The sequence below is a fragment of the Carlito syrichta genome, unplaced genomic scaffold, assembly GCF_000164805.1.
Source record: "Carlito syrichta isolate Samal-C Ts95f unplaced genomic scaffold, Tarsius_syrichta-2.0.1 Scaffold311716, whole genome shotgun sequence".
Classification (NCBI taxonomy): Eukaryota; Metazoa; Chordata; class Mammalia; order Primates; family Tarsiidae; genus Carlito; species Carlito syrichta.
The window spans coordinates 96170-117201 of NW_007255812.1; the positions used below are offsets into that span (position 1 = coordinate 96170).

General features: G+C 44.5%; 1 protein-coding gene across 9 annotated transcripts; it reads right to left on the reverse strand.

The window, feature by feature from the left end:
- Window positions 1–1394: 1394 nt before the first annotated feature.
- LOC103271504 (RAB, member of RAS oncogene family like 2B) lies at window positions 1395–16698 on the reverse strand. 9 transcript variants are annotated; one of them, XM_008068975.2, is made up of 9 exons: window positions 16512–16698; window positions 14848–15005; window positions 8325–8354; window positions 7068–7147; window positions 6150–6229; window positions 2683–2869; window positions 2382–2476; window positions 1957–2040; window positions 1395–1792 (listed from the first exon to the last, which is right to left on the reverse strand). In XM_008068975.2, the coding sequence occupies exons 2-9, from the start codon at window positions 14952–14954 to the stop codon at window positions 1694–1696; spliced, it is 762 nt and encodes a 253-aa protein (XP_008067166.1). In that variant the 5' UTR covers window positions 14955–15005; window positions 16512–16698; the 3' UTR covers window positions 1395–1693. The 9 variants fall into 9 exon arrangements, with proteins under 9 accessions (XP_008067166.1, XP_008067167.1, XP_008067170.1 ...); XM_008068976.2 differs by having other exon boundaries at window positions 16592–16696; XM_008068979.2 differs by having other exon boundaries at window positions 2758–2869; window positions 16512–16696.
- Between the last annotated feature and the right edge of the window lie 4334 nt (window positions 16699–21032).

Sequence of the window (21032 nt, forward strand, 5' to 3'; positions counted from 1 at the left end):
CGACAGATAAAACTCACAGCTGCCTTTCCTCCCAGAAGATTAATCTTTCTAAAACGGAGCTGCTCTGTCATGGAGGCTATGGGCTGCTCTCCACCTCACATACTTGGCTGACTGGTACAAATGGCCCCTGGTCTTGAGGTATGGACGGTTTGTACTCCAGAGCTTCCCTGGGATTGGGCGCATGCATTTGTGCAGGCTTCACCTGAGACCACAGTCTCACTGAGCTTCTTGCTCCTTGCCCTCCTGCTCCCCTCATTCATTGTCCTCTAGGAGAATGACCCCATTAAGTCATTTGAACAACTGTCTTCTCAGGGTCTGCTTCTAGGAGCCCCATCCAAAGTAGTTATATAAAACTAATACCGATGGTGAATTTTGATTTGTGAATTGTATCTCAACATGGTTGCCACGTGTAAAAAAAAATATACTGGTCATCTACAATAATTTTTTTTCTTCTAACCCCATGTCATTAGGGCAATACATTCCTGGAAACTCCTGGTCAGGTGACATAATCTTACTTGAACATGTAAGTATCAATAATTAAAGGGACAATATGTTCTTGAGCTTCCAAATTAATACCTGTTCTTTTAAAAACACTGAATTCCACTGAAATGGTCCCCATTACAGTAAATCAAGAGTTAACTTGGGTTGTCTGTGACAGATGAAGACAGTCTCCAACACGAATGTGGCTGGAGACCTGCAGGTTCTTTGTGCCTTTTTGCTCAGTGCCCTTCATACCCACAAAGCATGCTTATATACTCAGTTTATATACTTCAACCTATGCTGTAAAAAAGGTAACAATAAGAGCAAAATAAATTAATGCAAACAATGCAAAAGAACATCATAGCAAACTGCAAACACTGGGAAGAGTGGAAAGGCAGCGGGCCAGCTCTCCTCCTGGAGTCCTCAGCTTCCTACAGATTCTTATGTTGAACTCGGGGTTTTATTTTAAAGGAAGCTCTTTTCAAAAGTCTATTTTTTTTGCAATGCAGTTGGGTGCACCTTATGGTGTGGCTATATTGGCCCTGAATGTTTACCAACAATAATGCTTGTGTATGACTGAGGCTTGATCTGTCACCTGCTTTCACTTAACTCTAATGGCAAGCCTGTTCCTTCCTGTGATTTTGGCTGATCTTACCTGGAAGAGTTCCTGAAACATAGTAGGTCCTCAAAAATCTGGAATGCATGGCTGTCTGCTCAAAAACACTTTAAAAAAGATATTTGGGAGACTAAAGAGGAAAGAAGATGGGATGGGAGACCATGTGGGAAAAGGTGGTGCCTCACAGACACGTAGTAGAGTTGGGGGGCAATCGTTGCCTTGGCAGAAATACAAGGAATAGTCCCCAGGGTCAGTTTTGGGAAGGAAAAATATGAAAAACAAAACAAAACAAACCAACCACTTTTAAATTTCCTTTTATTAAAGAGATATACAACTATGCTCCCTGATTCTCTACACTGTCTAGTCAGGGGTCTGGAGAAGGTGTTAATGATATTGACCCCTATTTCTGCTTCAAGGTCTGGTGTGGACTTCTTGCACCTGTCCAGAGTTTACTGGTGCTGATCTCATCCCTGTATCACAGGCCATGAATGTGGGAGGCCAATGGAATGGGTGGGTTTGCAGGAGGTAGAACAGGGGATGGCTGGAGGGTTGCTGGAGGGATGGGTATGTTGAAAGGGCTCTGCCCACCCCCAGCCCTCAGCTGTGGGGAGAGACAGTCTCCTCTGATAGGGTCTTGATGCTGCCACTCAGCTCTTGGTCTGGCACACCCTCCTCTTTCTGCTCCAACTTGAGGTTCTGTGGACAAGGTCACAGGTGAGGCTTGGCCCCGTATTTGTCCAACAGCAATACATACATACGTTTAGGGGTAGCAAAAACAGGAGATATATTTAGTTACAGTCCTTGTCTCTCAAGAGAAGTCCTGTTTCTTCTATCTCACCTGAAATGTGGACCTGACGTACCTCAAGCTCCTGCAAAATCTCATCCATGAAGTCCTGGGAGTTCTGCTTGTAAGAAACAGCTAATCGAATTGCATCATTGAAGAGCTGGTGGTAAGGGAAAGGTGGTGCATAGAATTGCCTCGAACTCCGCCTGGCCTGCTCCCACTGGCCCCTCCATGAGGTCCACACAATACTCCACCACTAAAGGTGAGCAAGCTTACCTCTTAGTTCACCTCTCCCCATCACCTTGACCACATCTTTGGTCAATGGAACTCTGCCTCATCAAGCCTGGTCCATTACCCTCTTCCCTCCCTGCCACACATGCCTACTCACTGTCTGCATTCTCTCCAACATGCCTGCAGTCAACCCTTCATTTCATAGCTTCCTGGGAAACTTTACCACCTAGAGCCCCAACCTCACTAGAGTACCTCTGAAGTCTACCATACCTTCACAACGTTGGTACCATCAGCAGCTGAAACAAAGTACATGGGCAGGGATAGCTTCTTGGCAAGATTGAAGTTTTTTTGGGTCATGCTTATATCTGCTGTGGAGAGAAGGTAGGACATTGGCCTGTCCACCAAGGGAAAGGGAGAAGGGTTTGGTGGGTAGAACAATGAGCTGAGTTAATAGGGATCTGTGTCTTAGGAAGAGGGAAGACAGGTCAGTTGGCATCTTTCCAAGGTAGAAAGCAATGCAAGCAACCAAGGTTTGTATCTCAGGAAGGACCGATGACTGAGGGTTGCCCACCCCAGGCAAGGAGGAGAAAATGTGTGGAGAATGTGCTGACACTGTGCTGACACTCAGGTAAAGGGATGGCCCCACCATCGATTTTATTGGCCACCACGATGCACGGGATCTCTGGCCTGAACTCCCGAAGCTCTGCATACCAGGTGCTCAGGTTCCTATAGGTGACTTTCCTCTGCACATCAAACACCTGCAAAGGGTAGAGGAAGGAAGACAGTTCAGGTATGTCAGTGTCTCTGCACTCTAGTTCCAAGTGACTCCACACTCAGGCAGGCACGCATGGGCACATGTCACAGGCTTGGGAACTCAGCAGGCACATGCTTTGAACTGCAGCCCTTCTGAGCAGAGGCTGTGCCCGCCCTTCTCAGGGAAGTCCCTGAAGCCTCTCGATCCAAAATGTTTTAGAAAATCGGAATCCTTTTTTATCTTCTTACCTAATCTTATTTACTTATTCTAATAATTATAAATTCAATCAAATTATTAATCAATAGTCCATTAGTAATTGTATCTTTTGTTTTTACTAGTCTATTCTTGTTTTTATTGCCTAAACTTTTTTTTTTTTTAAGTTGGGGTCTCACTCTGTCACCCAGGCTGGAGTGCAGTGGCACACTCATGGCCACCCCAGCGTCGACCTGCTTGGCTCAGGTGATCCTTCTGTCTCAGCCTTCCAAGTAGCTGGAACTACAGGTGCACGCTACCATGCCTGGTTAATTTATTTTTTTGATTTATTACAGAGACGAGGTCTCACCAAGTTGCCCAGGCTGGTTTCGAACCCCTGGGCTCAGGCAATCCTCTCACCTCAGCCCCTCAAAGTGCTGGGATTACAGGTTTGAGTCACTGCGCCTGGCCGAAATGCTTTTAAAATTTGTTTGTAATTTTTGTTTGTTTGCTTGTGTTAAGAGATAGGATCTGGCTCTGTTGCCCAGGCAGGAGTGAAGTGGTACTATCATAGCTCATGGCAGTCTCCAATCCCTGGGCTTAAGCAATCCTCTTGCCTTGGCCTCCCAAGTACCTGGGACTACAGGCACACGCCACCACGCCAGTTAATTTTTTTTCCCCCCGTACAGATGAGGTCTCACTGTGTTGTCCAGGTTAGTCTCAAAATCCTGACCTCAAATGATCTTCCCACCTCAGCCTCCCAAAGTGCTGGGATTTCAGAAGTGAGCTACTGTGCTGGGCCCCTTTGTTATAATTTATAAATGTTTATAAAATTTTCCTTTAGTTACTATTAATTTGCCTTTAATTCCAAGCTTTTATTTAATTTTTTGCCCATTCTGCACTAAAAACTTTTAAGGGAAATTGTTATTTTTTATTATTTGTAGCCTATAGTTTCATTACCTTTTTATAATTTATTGGTTTCATCCTTTTAAAAATATCAGTAAGAAACAGGAGCACCACAAACTTGCTTTAAGGGCAGAATTATTTGTTTTCTTTTTTTTTTTTTTTTTTGAGATGGAGTCTCACTCTGTCACCCAGGCTGGAGTGCAGTGGCATGCTCACAGCCACCGCACAAAATACCAAATCTCAGGGTAGGGAATGAAACTGAAACAGCTAGGACCGACTTTCCCTGTTCATGAGGGTCAGACTTCTGCACTACACTGTCCCATCTGCTGTACTCCATCACTGTCTTTTGTTGAGTACCCTTACAGTTATTATATTAAAATTAAAATATTTTGAAATTTTTAAGGGATTCTGTGTTTAAGGACCAGTGGGAGGAATCAGGTGATGATTCCTTTACCATCTGCAAAGGGTCAGAAGGGAAGAATCCTCACTGCCCTCACCACTGGTATTCGTACTGTGCCCACCAGTCAGTAAACTCCTGGGGACAGCAGTTGTGTCTTTCCACACTGGCACTCCAGCACCTTGCACGTTGACATCACAGCAGAATCCAAGTGCTAAAAGTGGTTAGAGTGGTGCAGGTACACACAGGAAAGAACAATTTTAATGGCAAACATCAGAGAAGGCTGCATGGAGGTGGTAGCATTTAAGCAGGGATTGAAAAAGGAGCAGTATCAAGTGAAGGGGTATGAGCTGGGGCAAGGCTAAGGAAAGAACAGGAAGGGAGGTGTGCAGAGCAGGTGGCAGTGAGCAGAAACACACCAGTTCCTTCTGCATTCCCTCTGCTATTGCTCCTTACAGATGAGATGACACCTGCTCAGCCACACATCCCTCTCAGTGTCAAGATCAGGCCATGTGTACTTATAGACAATCACTAAGTAGGAGGTTGAGCTGGAAGGGTGGTTAGTGTCTAAACACTATGGAGTTCCATGTAAGATATATACCAACTATGGTAGCAACTTATCTATCTCACAGGCTCTTCCCCTAGCATGTGACTGTGACCCCCCACTGTACTGCCTGTTTCTTCCCTTTGTGACTATGGCCAGAGTGATGCCATGTAACTCCCAGGGCTAGGCCATAAAAGGAAATACAACTCCCACCTGGTTCTCTTTGGATGCCTGATCTTGGGTTCTGGCTACCATTCTGTGAGCAAGCCCAAATCAGCTCACGCTGACAAACTGCATGGAGAGACATGTGGAGCAGATCCGGCTGACAGCCTAGCCAGTTGCCAGAGCGTGTAGAGATGCCTCAGCCCTAGAGTCTTCTCAGCTGAGACCTCAGGCATTATGGATTCCCAACCCATCAGAAAATGGTTGTGCTACAGGTTTTGGAGTTTGTGTGAAAGCAAGACCTTGAATGTTGTTCTAAGACATCTGAGTGACTGAGGTTTTCATTTGGTAACAATTGCTGGGGATCATAATTCAGAAAACCAGTCTATCATTTCCTGCATTACAGATGGCTGATATTCATGATGTTTTATAAGTGAACCAAAAGAAAAACATGTTCTTTTTCAGTATCTAAAAGTGGTGGCCTGGGAACTGAGCCAGGGTATTCAAAGGCAGGATCATCTGGAGGACACAGGTTCACAGAGTCCCTTTCTTAGCCCTTCCTACAACTGCATTTCAGGTACTTACTACACCCTGGTTACTGGGGTAGAACCCTGAGGACTGTGTCCTAGACAGCAAAGTGAGATGCTGGGAGAGAGGCAAGGGGCTAGTCTGGGAGGGACATTTAGCTGGGAACCACAGCATCTGCCTCTAAGGAAAAGCAGCAGGCAACAGTCAAGGGAGGCCTTAGGAGCCTATCTGGGGGGAGGGGTCCATCAGGGAGGGACTGCAGCCCTGCGTCAGCCACATGTTTGCCTCTTGGATGCTACCTGATGTTGAAACCCTGACCTTGCTTCACCCCCTACAATGGTGGGTCTTCATCATCCCCACCTACAGAGAGTTTACCTTGCAGGATCTCACTCAGAAGCTCTGAGAAGCCTGTGTGGTTTGAAGCATCCCTAGCAGTCCTGATGCCCCCTCTCAAAGCACCCAGTCTTGGTCAAGAGGGCTCAGTGCTGCTGGGCCCCTCACCTCTCAGGCCAGACTCACTCAGCACCTTTGTCCACCTCCCATCTGGTCTCGTACCATGATGCAGGCGTGGGCCTTGTGGTAGTAGGAGGCATGCATGCTCTGGAACCGCTCCTGGCCTGCCGTGTCCCAAAAGTCTGCAACATGAACAGAGCTCTGACTGCCCGGTGGTTGCCGGAGGGCAGAGACACCCACATGCACTGAGCATTTCTGCACAGGTCACTGTGTGGAAATATGACACACATAGTCCAAACCACAATGCATGTGAGTTTAAGCACAGGGAGGAATGAAGACCACACTGCTTCACAAGTGTGTCGTTAAGACACAGTGCATCTGGATGTGCTGTGAGAGGCATGTGTACACCTGTGTGCATGAGAGGACACAGAGCCAGGGGTCAGGAGGAAGGACAATGCAGACAGGGAGCCCCAGAAGGAAGAAGGTAGGTTCCTCTTCTTTCCCACATGCGAGATGCAGGGCCCTCCAAGGTCTAAACTAGTCCAATTTCCCATGTGCACTGACTATAGACGGTAGACAGAGTCAGGCAGGCTTTGTTGCCTGGCCAAGGAGAAGACAATGATCTTATGAAAGGTGACAACCCTGTGTGGGAAATAATGTTCTGATCATATTTGTTACTTTATACTAGCTGAATGAGAACTCCTAAAACTGGAAATGTCACTGCCTTGTCAAAGGCCCATATGTTCTTTCCCCTAGCAGGCAAAGCCTCCTGACTTCTGCTTTCCTGAATCCTGTCCTGCACACTGGTGCTGGTCTGGACACTAAGTCAGAGGGGCAGGTTGGTCCCTGCATGCCTCCTTCCACCTTCCCTGGCTTCCTGGCTTCTGGCTCCTGGGGCCCTCCCTAACAACCTTGTTCTTGCCTGGGGTCTCATTTCCTCCCTCCATGACTCTCTCCTATGAACCCTCTCTCACCTCCCCTCCTCTCCCATTTTCTGTCTCTTGGCCCTGTGGTGCTCACCCACAAGGATGGTCTTGCCGTCTACCATGGCAGTGTGCTTGTACAGGGTCAGGGCATATGTGGACAGCTGCTGTGGCTGACTGCACTTAGGTTAAGGAACAAAAATAAAATAAAGGGGAGGTATGGAAGGAGCAAAGAGTGGGGTATTTGGTGTGATGAAATGGGCTCTCTCCCTGCTTTTCTCTTTAGTTATTTAGATTTTACATCAAACAAATGTTGCAGACAGAGGATCAGCTCCAAATATCAGAGGCACAAGCTCCATGAAAGGGTGAGGAGTGAGAGGGACAGGGAGTGTGTCCTGGTTAAGTCCAAGGTAAAACGCAGAATAGAATTTTACAGAGAAGCTGTCATAATGGTATTATGTAGCTGGAAAATGGAAGGAGTGGGTGCCCCAACTTCTTCATGGATGGACCTCTTGCAGGTTAGAAAGAAAACCTGAACCCTAGGTAGCAACATTTTTTCCCATTCCAGGGAAAAAAAAGCCACACAAGCCAGACAGCTGACAAGCTGTTTAAAAATTGTAGTTTGCCTGTGTGTAAAACACTAACAATAAGCCTGTGGAGTAATATCTCCAGAAGGTACAAGATGCTGGACAGTTGAACTAGCAAAGCTGAGATGACACAGGTAGTTTGGGTTCACAGAAGTACTTGGTACAAGGTGAAGCAAGATACATTCAGATCCCAGGGAAACTGACATTAGCCTCAGGATGCTAGGCAGGGGAGCAACAGGTTCAGGGGCTCTTCTCACCTGCAAGTCTCAGTGGATTCTCCTGGGAAGCTTTTCACAAACCTCCCAGCTGCTTGGAGGTCCTCACTCCAAACCTGCACAATGTAGCAATTCACAGGAGGAGGGAGGGCCTGGCATCTCATATCAGAGATTTGTTAATTCATGGGGGAGGGGTGGGGAGGGCAGAGCTTTAAGGTTAGAATGACTTGCCCAAGATCAAAAGCTACTGAGGAGGATAAGGTGGGGCTTGAACCCAGGCATCTGATCCAGACCAGACTGCCTTCCTAATATAAAACAAATCCATAAGAGTAAGCTCCAGAACATATAGCACTGATCATGTAATGTCATGTGGGTCAATTGGTGTAAATGACACCTGTTCATTCACTTACCCATCCCTTCTGCCTGGACTGTTGGTGCAAAGGTGTGAGCAGTGGGGTATAGATACATGTATGTGGAAGGAGTGGATGCTCCAACTCCTTCATGGATGGAGCTCTTGCAGGAACAAGGGGCATTTCAAACCTTGAAGGATACAATCCATCCATGAGAAATCTCTCCATGAGTCTGTAAGGAGAACGAGGAGAATGGGCAAGGCAGTCAGGTAGTGTCCCTGTTCCCCTCTTGCCCCCACTTTTTGCCCCCAGGCTGACAACTTGGAAGCTGCCCTTGGCTTCCACTCCCCTTTTCACTCTACAGCCATAGTTTCCAGGTCAAGCCTGGAACCTGGGAATCATCATTACAACCACCCATAACGAAACAGCTCATTCCACTATGAGTACAAGGCAAAGCCCATGTGAAGCTTTCAGTTCCATTATTTCCACCTCAGCACAATGTTGCACATACAATTACTCCTATTTTATGCACAGGAAAACTGAGGCCAGAAAAACTGTGCCCTCCATCCAAAAGCCATTTCCCCCAAATTCTGCAGATTCTTCAGGGCTTTGCTCAAATGTTACCCAAGCAGTGAGTTCTACCCTTGGTGACTCTATTTACAGTAGGAAAGTTCTACCCCCTCTTGCACTCCCTTCATCCCTCTCTTACTGCACATGACGCCAATGGAACTACTAAGTATTTTACTTATTTGTTGTTTTTCTCTCAGGTGGAATGGAATGTGCATGAGAACAGTTTTGAATGTGTAGTTGACAGGCACATTCCCAGCCTAGTACAGTGGCAAAGGGGCCGTGATGCTCAGTCAGTATTTGAGTAATAAACATGCACAGTTAATAAGCTCAATTTAGTACATATCCCTGAGGCCAGTGAGAGAATACATACTCTTTTCTGGCTTTCATAACTATTAACCATCAATTACACCATTTAGTAAAGCGGGAGGAAAAAAAAAGCCTTCTCTAAAAAGAAATCATTAATAACATGTTTTCTGATCATAATGCAATTAAGTTACAGATAAAAAATCCAAACCAAACTTTAACAATCCTGTATTTTAAAATTAAGAGATAATCAAATGTATATATAATGAGTTATAAATAATTTAGGAGTTAGAAATCATAAAGGATACTTAAGAAATATCTAAGATTGGAAGGTATAAAAGTCCTCTCTAAAAGTTCTATCTACTTATGGGAAATGGAGCAGATGTACTTTTTCCACTCCCTTCCTTCTAAGGACAACCAAAAACCCCGAACACTGTTGAAATCAAGCATAAGATGACTCTGGAAACTAGAGAAATAGGTCAGACTGGCTAGGAACCAAGGGACCCAAGGAATGACACAGTGGTGAGCTTCCTCGGTTTTCTTTGTCCCTTCTACATCCTAGAATTGTTTAAGAGGCAGGTAACCTAGAAACCCATGGGCACAGACCAAAAACCCCACAAAAACACTAACAGAGCTGCTCTCTTCAACCAAAGGAGCAGGTAAGGATGAGCCTAAAGAGATAGAAAATATTTAGACCATAATCACCATCCAAATATCACAGAAAAAAACTGTAGCCCCACCTCTATCCCCACCAGCAAAGGCTGAGGCTGCAACAAGATGCTCCAGTGACACTCCCAAGCTGGTTTGTTGTCACAGGAGACCAAGCAGAGCCAGAAACTTCATCCCTATTAGATAGTAACAAAGCCCTTCTCCTCCAAGAGTCAGGGGAAACCAGGGCTCCAAACAGTAGACGGAAAAGTTTTGCATATATACCACAATACCTAAAACATCACTACAAGAGCTGTACAGATACACTCAATAATACTATAGAATTTCTAAAAATGTTTAAGTAGGATGGGTGTGGCAGCTCATACCTATAATCCCAGCACTTTGGGAGGTGGAAGGACCGCTTGAGGCCAAGAGTTCGAGACCAGCCTGGGCAACATAGGGAGACCTCGCTCTACAAAATATGAAAAAATTATCCAGGTGTGATGGCATGTGCCTCAGCTACTTGGAAGGCTGAGGTGGAAGGATTGCCTGAGCCCGGGAGGTCAAGGCTGTGGTGAGCCATAATTGTGACACTGTACTCAAGTCTGGGCGACAGAATTACTCTGATTAAAAAGCCTGGGTGACAGAGTCACCGTGATTTAAAAAAAAAAAAAATTAATTAAGACAGAAAAAGAATCCAAGAAATGGAAAACAGAAAACAAAAAATTAAAATTTCAGACTTTTGATTCTCATTATTCACGGTAGTTATGTTCTGTAAGATTTCCCACAAACAAAACCACACCAAAAAAAAAAAGAACAAGGAGCAAAGAAACCTTTGCTCCTAGAGGAAATATAGGGTTAGGTTTCTGCAAACTTCTGGTTGTAATGTTTTAAATCAACTAATTAACACATAACTTTCTTTTACGTGTATTTCTATTTAAAGATACCATATTTAATAGATATGAGGGGATTTCAAAAATTCGTGGAAAAATGGAATTAAATATAAAAATCTCTATTACTCAACGTAAGTTTCAACAAAGTCAAGAAACCATTATAAGCAATGATACCAGCCATTTAGTCCATTCTTAAAAAACTGAGGGTGCTGGGAATTTAACCATGTCAATGCAGTCTTTTTAACATTATTAACTGAAGCAAAATCGGTGCTTTTTAAAGGTGTTTTAAGATTAGGAAACAAAAAGAAGTGAGAAGGAGCCAAATCAAGACTGTAATGTGAATGTCTAGTGATTTCTCATTGAAATGCTCATAAAATTGTCCTTGTTTGACAAGAGGAAGGAGCAGCAAGGAGCATTGTCATGGTGGAGAAGGACTCTGGTGAGAATTTTCTGTGTGTTTTCCTCCTAAAGCTCTGGCTAACTTCCTGAAAGCACTGTAATAATAATAAGATGTTACCATTCTTTGGTCCTTCAAAAAGTGAAGAGGAAAAATGTTTTGAGCATCCCCAAAAAGCTGTTGTCATAACCTTTGCTCTTATCAGTCTGCTTTTGCTTTTTTTTTAAGAGATAGGGTCTCACTCTAATTTCACTGGGCATGGTGGCTCATGCCTGTAGTCCTAGATACTCAGGAGGCTGAAGCAGGATGGCTTGAGCCCCTGAAACTGAATCACTGAAAAAAATGAAATATCTTTATGCAAATCTAACAAAACATTTATAGGACTTGTATGCTAGAAACTATAGCATATAGAAACTATAAAATATAACTAGAAACTATAGCAAATAGAAACTATAAAATACTAATGAAAGAAATCAAAGAAGATCTGGATTGATAAAATTTTCATTCCAGCAAAAAGATAAAAGTTATAAAATCATAAGTAGCTAACAAAAGAGTCACAAAATATATGAAGCAAACACTGATACAAGAGAAGGGAGAAATAAATAGTTTTACAATATTTAGAGACATCAATATCCCACTTTCTATAGTAGATAAAAAACTAGACACAAAATCAACTAGGAAACAGAGGACTAGCCAATATATACAGAACACTCCACCCAACAACAGTAGAATATCCATTCTTCTCAAGTGAATAGGAGACATTTCTAGAATAGACCATATTTTAGGCCATAAAACAAGTCTTAATAGGATTAGATATTCAGACAAAGTACCTATTGCAATGACAATGAAATGAAACTGTAAATAACAGAAGGAAAACTGGAAAAATCAAAACACATGTAAATTAAACATACTCTTTAACAATAAATGTGTCAAGAAGACATTACAAAGAAAATTAAAATTACCTTGAGACAAATGAAAATGTAACACATCAAAGCTTATGGGATGAAGCGAAAAAAGTACTAAAAGGAAAATGTAATGTATAGCTGTAAATGCATGCATTAAAAATGCAGAAAGATATCAAATCAGTAACCTAACTACCCACCTTAAGATACTAGACAAAGAAGAGTGAACTAAAACCAAAGCTGAAGGAACAAAATAGTAAAGATTAGCATGGAGATGAACAAAATAGAGAAGAGATAAATCAATAATGTCTAACAGAAACTCTTTTAAAAGATTAACACATTGATAAATCTTTAACTAGACTAACTAGAAAAAATAGAGAAGAGACAAATTAACAAAATCAAAAATAAGCCTGAGTACATGCATACCAATTTTAAAGATATAGAAAGGATTTTAAGAGACTACTATGAGGGGAGTGCATATTTCTTCAACAAGGGTACCTGCATAATTAACATTTGTATACCTAACCCTGAATTGTACACTACAAATTTAAATTTTTTTTAAAAAAAGAGAGACTACTATGAACAATGGTATAACTTTTATATATTGGATAACTTTGATGAGACAGACAAATTCCTAGAAACACAGAAACTGTCAATAGACTCAAAAAACTCCATACAATTGGAATAGATCTATAACTAGTAAAGACACTGAATCAGTATTCAAAAAGTTCCCTAAAATAAAAGCCTAGAACTGGATACATGCAATAGTTAAATTTACCAACCATTCAAAAATTAGGTCCAGGCGTAGTGTCTCATGACTGCAATCCCAGCGCTTTGGAAGGCTGAGGAAGAAGGACTGCTTGAGTCCAAGAGTTTGAGCCCAGCCTGGACAACACAGTGAGATCTTATCTTTACAAAAAAACAAAAAATTCAGTCAGGTGTGGCGGTGCATGCCTGTATAGTATTCTTAGCTACTCAGGAGGCTGAGGTGGGAGAAGCGCTTGAACCCAGGAGTTTGAGGCTGCAGTAAGCTGTGATTGTACCACTCTAGCATGGGCAACATAGCTAGACTCTGTCTTCTAAAAAAAAAAAAAACAACCCCAAAGATGTACCACCAATCCTTTGCACTCTTCCAAAGAAAAAAAAAAGAGAGAATGAAACACTTTCTAATTTCATCTATGACACAAGCAATATCCTAAACCAAAAGCAAATAATGACACTATGATAAAAGAAAACTAAAGGTCAATATCTCTTATAAATATAGAATTAAACACTCTCAGCAAAATACTAGCAAATAAAATTCAGCAGCGCATTAAAAGGAGTATCTACCCCGATCAAGAGAAATTTGTTCTGGGTATACAATGGTGGTTCAACTTCAGAAAATCAATCACTCTAACATATCATATTAATTGAATGAAGGAAAAAATCATATGGTCATTTCAAAAGTTATGGAAAAAGCATTTGAAAAATCCAACACTACTTCACGACAAAAACACTCAGCAAAATATAGGCAAGGAGCTTCTTCAACAGGATAAAGGAGATAAATGAAAAACCTGCAGCCAACATCATTCTCAATGGTAAAAAACTGAAAGCTTTCTCCCCTAAGATCAGGAACAAGGCAAGGATGTCTGCTTTCACCACTGATATTCAACATTGTACTGGAAGTTCTAGATAGAGAATCTATCCAAGAAAAGGAAATGAAAGGCATCCAAATTGAAAAGGAAGGGCTGGGCATGGTGGTTCACGTCTGTAATCCCAGCACTTTTGGAGACTGAGGCAGGAGGATTACCTGGGCCCAGGAGTTTGAGACCAGTTTGGGCAACAAAACAAGACCTTGTCTCTACAAAAAATCAAAAACCTAATTGGGTGTGGTGGTGCATGCCTGCAGTTCCAACTACTCAGGAGGCTGAGGTGGAAGGATCGCATAAGACCAGGAGGTTGAGGCTGTGGTGAGCCGTGATGGTGCCACTGCATTCCAGCCTGGGTGACAGAGTGAGACCTCGACTCAAAAAAAAGGGGAAGAAGTAAAATTTTAAAATTCATAAAAAACTATTAGCTATAGTAAGTGAATTCGTCAAAGTTACAGGACATAAAATCAACACACAAAAATCAGTTGTATTTCTATAAACTAGCAATGAACAATATGAAAAAGAAATTAAACAATTACTTTTACAATAACATAAAAAAAAGGAACTATTTAGGAATAAATTTAACTAAGGAGGCATGGTGGTTTTACACTGAAAACTACAAAATTTTGCTAAAAGAAATTAAACATGACCTATATAAATGGAATCTGTGTTTGCGAATTTGCCAACTTAATAATTTTTGATAAATAATGCTACCCAAGCAACCTACAGAAAATCTCTGTTAAAATCCCAGTGGCTTTTTTTGTAGAAATAGAAAAACACAGGCCAGGTGCAGTGGCTCACTCCTGTTGTCTCAGGTACTCGGGAGACTGAGGTGGAAGGATTGCTTGAGCCCAGAAAGTTGAGGCTGTAGCAAGCTATGATTACACCACTGTACTCCAGCGTGGGCAACAGAGTGAGACCTCATCTCAAAAAAAAAGAATAAGCCAATCTTTGCAATGATTATAGTCAACTGTCATTCCTGTCCACTTTTCTCAATCTCAGTGAGTCCCTTCAAGAAAGCATCTTTACATCTTTACCACAAGTCTGTCACTGGTTGTATAGTTACTTTTCTCTATCCATCCTCACTCTCTTGCCCTTGCAATCCTCAGCTCACACACAACATACAGTGTCGTCACTCACTCCACACCTCCTCTCAGGACTTACAGAAAACACTCAAATTCCTCAGTGCTTATGACTTGCCCCTACTCCTCCAACACACAAAATTGCTGTGATTCCCCTCATTTCCCCATGCACACCTGAGCTCCGGCCAGGATTACTCCCTCATCACCCCATTGAAGCCATGCTCCTCTGTGCTCCTGAAGGACTTTTCTAATAACCCAGACCCACATGGACGTGGTCTTTCCTCCCCCATCTCCCAACATACTTTGACTTTCCTACCGCGCTGTCTCCCAGGCAGATAATCTTCACGTTCTCATCAGCATCATATTTATTTTGGTCCAGCTCACAGGGTTTGGTTCTCTCTCCTGCCATTGGCTCCTAGCTGTAGAGAGTGGTCCAGCCCTGGGGATGGGGATTTTGCCACTGTGAGGGAAGATCAACAAGAGGCTGCTATTAGAGAGAGATAAGTCTCCTTAATCAAATCTATTTCTTTCTCTTCCTGGTCAGGAGAGACAATGTGGCAACAAGAGAGGGGGCCATGGATTCTTCTCCATACCCCACCAACTTGGTCACCATATACAAGTTGTAACCTTGTACCCCCAAGATCCTCTTAGGGTGGTTTTCCCTATGACATCTACCTACTGCAGGTATACTCAAGGCCACACCTTTGACTGCCACTTGGAGAGACAGTATTTCAAAGCCATGTTGAAACTTTACAAATTTAAATACAAAAGTTATTCTTTTCTTTTTTTGAGTTGGAGTCTCACTCTGTCGCCCAGGCTGGAGGGCAGTGGCACACCCACGGCCACCACAGCCTCGACCTGCTGGGCTCAGGGATTCCTTCCACTTCAGCCTTCCAAGGAGCTGGAACTACAGGTGTGTGGCACCATGCCCGGCTAATCTTTTTTGATGTATTGTAGAGATGAGGTCTCGCCAAATGGCCCAGGCTGGTCTTGAACCTATGGGCTCAGGCAATCCTCTCACCTTGGCCTCCCAAAGTGCTGGGATTATAGGCATAAGCCACTGCGCCTGGCCCAAAGGCTTTCTCATTTGTAAAACAGGAACAAAAAAATACAGTGCTGATGTCACATGACTGATTTGAGACACCATCTGCCAAAAAGCCTGAGCTCATACACCACACAGCCAAAGATTCCTAACCCACCCTTGGTCCTCTGCCTCCACGCCTCTCACTCGTTCATTTTCTAACCTACTGCAATTGGCACCTGCCATTCCTTCCCTCAACATGGGTAGTGCACAAACCCTCTTCTCCAGGGATATTTTAATCTCTACTCATTTCAAGCATCTCCTAAAAGCTGACGAAGCCAAACTGTACCTTCACACAGATTCCTTCCCTCAGTGTCAGACTTGGACTAGTAGACTGAGACACACAGGCAAATACTTAAGTCCTGCCCACCTCAAATGCTGCTCTCACAGTCCTCTTTCTTACAACACCAGGAACCCAGTGCCAACAGCTGTGTGGAACATCATCTCTAGCTCTGTTCTACTCCCCTGGTGCTAGACATGACTTGGAGAACATTCCGGGAGAAAACACCAACAGGCCGCCGAGTTTCCCCGACTGTAGCACCGCGCAGCTATCGCCTCTGAACAGGCAGGGACGGGACGGGGCGCTGTTTGCCGAGGTACCCTCGGCCTCCAGCGCAACTCCTGGGAAGCAGAGGGCTGGTGAGCACGGTCAGGGGCTGCCCCTTCCACCTCTACCCTGAGGCCGACCGGCCGGTTCAAAGGCCGAATCCAGCCGCGTCGCTGCAAGCTCAAAGGCCTTCGGTGGTTCCCGCGGTCCAGCAGACAAGCTCCCTTTCATTCGATAAGCACGTTGGGGCCCTAACCACGCCTAGGCGTCGCCCCTGCAGGCGGCCCACCCCTCTCCCCCAGCCGCTGCGTGATCCCACCGCCCGACCTTCCTCCGACCTGGCCCTCCCTCCTGCGCAGGCCCCAAGGACGAGTCCGAGGGCAGTTCCCGCCGCCGGGGTGGGTGAGTCCGCACGTACGGTCCCGGGAGAGGGCTGGAGAGACCAGGGACGCTGCAGGTCGGCCCGCCAGCAGCCGGCGATCCCTCGGGCCTTGCCACCGCCGGCGAGCCCGCCCGGCGGCCCGAGCTCCCTCTGCGCCGCAGCTTCTTCCGGCTCGGGCCGCGTCCCGGCAGCTGCTACGCAACCGCGCAAGGACCCCGAGCAGGGCTGCCCGGTTCAAGGCCTGAAGGACCCCGCCGGGCGCGTGGACCGGCTAGCGCGGTGCCTGGCGGGAGGGCCGCCAGCGAGCGCGCGTCCTGCCGGTCTCGGCGGGCTGTCGTCTCAACCGGCAGTCTGGGCTGTGCGTGGGCCCCGGGACGAGGTCGTGTTTACGCGGCTGCAGCTCGGGGAGTGGCGGGAGTCTGCGGGACGGGCCTCGGCGAGCCGCGGGAAGCGGCCGAAGCTGCCGGCGGGGACGACGGAAGGGTCGCGGGACCTGGACACCGGCCTAGAGGGCGTGGAGGGTGTGAGAGGCCCATGACCTGATGAACTGATTGCTGCAGTTTGTAATGCTTGATGGGGAAAATTTGAGCAAATTTCTCGAGCACGGAGGCGGTGTGGCAGGGAAGCGAGCTAAGCCCCAGCCGGGAGTGGGCGCTAACCAGGGTAGTCCCCGCGCAGGCACTTTCAGGCCGAGAAGCCTCTGGGAACGGAAGGCCTTTGGGACTGGCAGGAGGGGCCGCCGCTCCAGGTGACCCTGGAGAGGCATCAGAGACACAGCGTGCAAGCCCCGGCTGCCGGCGATGGGGTTTAGGGTCTTGTCCCGAGAGCCGAGTGCTCCTGGCAGTGTTCGGGAAAGGGAGCCCACGGCCTGGGCTGCGTCGTTGGATCCTCTGAGAAGCGGTGACACTCTCTCCTGCGACACTCTCGCCGCTGTGACATCAGCAGGAGTAATGCTGCTGGCGCAGTGAGAGAACTGTGGCTTCGAGAGACGGTTGGGAGTACGATTGCCGGGCCTTGGCGATAGCTTGGGTACAGATGCCGAGCCTTGCTTCCGGGTACCCTTGGGGTAGCGGGGAGAGCGGGTTGGCCGGTGTTTCCTGGTTAGGAGAGCTTGGCTTTGCAGGCGCCGTGGTGTCCTCGCTGAAAGGCGACTTCCTCGTGAGGGCCACGCCCGGCGTTGTTCCTGTGACTGCCAGGCCACCTTGCGGCTCGGAGAAAGTTTCGCCTGGCCTCTGCCCCGCACATGTTTACGGGTGTCTTCTGTGTGTTGGCAGATTTAGAGGACTCACCAGACAGGATCACGTGAAGAGACTCGACAGTATTTTAGCCCAATTTACAAAACGCTTTTTCGTTCATGATGCCGTTTCCACAAAGATGAATCAAATGAGACTGCAGAGGTTCATGTAAGGTTGATGGGACACCTGTGCTAGGCAGTTTTAACTCCTTGAGATACCGAGGGGTTGAGTGACTTTCTGTCCTTAGAGTTTTGTCTGTAAGTCTGTTCCTTTGGGTTTTTAAGGAGCCTTCATCATGTGGCATGATTGATGACACCACTGATTATTGGTGATCAGCTTAACCTGTTCCTCTCCTAGTCCCACGTCTTTAGTTACATGGCTGTTACCCTGAGTCCATCAAGGAGCCTCCAGCCATCTGTTAGCTCATTTGCATTTGAAAAGACACTTATCACTTTGGAGATTCTAAGCATTTTAGGAGTTGTGTGCCAGGAATTGACATGAAGATCGCATATGTATTTCACAGCGTCACAGCCCACCATCAGTTTCCAAACATGAATCCTTTACATCAAAACGATATACAACTCAAAAGAGTCCCATTCAAAGATTAATGATTATTTCAGTCCATTGTATGAAACTGTCTCCTGGATTGAGGTCACTCAGGTTTGTATGCTTTCATTCAGTTTTGACTGATTCCAAAAGCAGAAGTGGTCTGTGCAAACAGCCTCACCTTGTCCAGGAAGACATACAATTTCTCCTCAATCCGTACTGCACACTAAAGCAATTCACCCTGGAGAGTATAATATATATAAAAGAGAAAAAGTGAGAATCAGGTATTATAGCACGCACAAATGAAGAATAATTCTCAGTGCTGATAAATAACAGGGCAGCACACTTTTTACACAGCATTGACAAAGGAAGATGCGTATTCAAATTAAGCATAACAAAGACAGTCAGCTCTTATTCGTAAATGCCAATGGGAGAGATTTGTATTTCCAACAACCCAGAAATATAAACAGGAAAACATTTTAGAATTCAACCGGTGAACAGATAATGCCTCCTTACTTAACTGTGGAGCACCCATGTCACACAGTTTGGCACCACTTAGTTGCACATTCCTAACATGACCTATTAAAATATTGCTTTTCCAAGCAAATGCAACCTGGATAGCATAATTAAAACTGAAAGGGAAACTGAGACAGGTTTTGCAGCATGCAACAAGTTAGAATAATATTGATTGCCAATAAATAGTGCAGCACAGACTTAAAACAGGGTTACCCAAGGAAGATCACAGTCACAACAGGCTTAAAAAAGGCTATCTACACTTATTCGTAAATGCAAACAGCAGAGTAATTGTATTTTGTATTAGAAATGTAAAACGGGAAAAACCTTTTAGAATTCACCTGGTGAACAAACAATGCTTTCCTTCAAGTAACTGTGAAGTACTCATTTTGTTAAACCCGAGAGTTTAACTCCAAGAGACCACAAAGAGCCAGCTCCGCTGCAAACACACGAGGGTCTTTATTCAGGCTCGAGTCTGGGCTCACGTATGAAGCCGACGCAGCGACTTCAGGGATGAGAGAGACCCGATCCAGTATGGCAAGCAGTTTTTATGCACAATTACAGAGGGAGGGGGAAAGAACTTTAAACTTGTTTTTACATGATTGGGTAATTTCTCCTAATGGGTACGGGGGCTCTTGGGATTGGTCTGGTCTGCGCAGGCTCTAGCTCAGCTACCTGTGATTGACGGGGAGCTGCTAAACGGGCAGGGTGGAATGTCAGATAAGCTAGGTTTAGCAAGCAGGCAGGCAGGTTTGAAACAACGCAGAACCTACGGGGGGAGAGGGTGGCTGGTGCCACGAGTCTACTGTTATCTAAGCAAAGGAATGTCCGGGAGAGGCTTATTGCTTAACATTCACACACTGCTAGCAGCAGTTGCGGAAGCAATCGGTTATTTTATGAGACAGAAATTAAACTTAACAAAATTCTAAGTACAAACACTGCAAACAAATACAGTGAACGTGGGGTAGGAATTCATTTAGTAATAGTTCTCTTAGAGTTTTTTGAATCTCTTGGGTCTCTCAATTTAACACAGTGTGGCACAATTTAATTGCTCAACTTTATGGCATGTTAAGTATTGACATATCACCCTGTAAGAAAATGCAACCTGTATTGTGAGGCTCCTTGAATGTCACGTATTACAGTATGCACCAAGCAAGATTAATACTATTTGCCACTAAATAGCAATGCAGCACACATTTGACACAGCATGTCCCAACATGATACCCATTCACAACAAACAAACGAAGCCTGTCAGCTCTTGTTCGTAAATGCAAATGGCAGAGCAATTGCATTTTGTATAAGATGGAAATGTAAAACTGAAAAACCTCTCAGAATTCAACTGGTGAACAATGAATGCTTTCCTAAAAATAGCTGTGACTCTTTCATTTCAATCAGTTTGGCACAATGTAGTTGCATATTTCTATACATGAAAGATTGACATACCACTCTCCTAAGAAATGGCATTCTAAGTAGCATAAAGTAAATCAAAGCGAAACTGTCAGAATTAGGTAGCACTGCATGCTCCAATGAAGAATAATACTCATTGCCAATAGAAAACAGTGCAGCACACATTTGACACAGTTTTACCCAAGGAAGATGCCATTATATAAGAAGAATAACAAAGGCTGTCAATTTCTATTCATAAATGTAAATTACAGTGTAATTATAATTCATATATTACGGAAATGTAAAAACAACACATATTTTAGAATTCACCAGGTGAACAAATAATGCTTTCCCACAAATAACAGTGGATCACTCATTTCACTAATGTGGCACAAGGTAGTTGAACATTTTTTTTTTAACCATTGTACCATTTTATTTATTTAACCATCAGTACTTATCCATCAGGTGGAAAAAGAAAGGAAGAGAAAAGCAGACTTTAAATGGCAAGCTTTTAAGACACCATGGAGAGTGAATTATTTTGTTACTCTGAACATTTCTAAATGTGAAAGATTGACCACACCCAAAGGAAATTCGCCATGTAGAGTATAATATAATTGAAAATTTAAAAGTGAGACTCAGGTATTTCTGCATGCATCAATAAGGAGTATAATTGCCAGTAAATAACAGTGCAGCACACTTCTCACATAGCATTGCCCGATTAAGATGAACATTCATATCAAGCATAACAAAGGCAGTCAACTCTTATTCGTAAATGCAAATGACAGAAGCAATTGTAC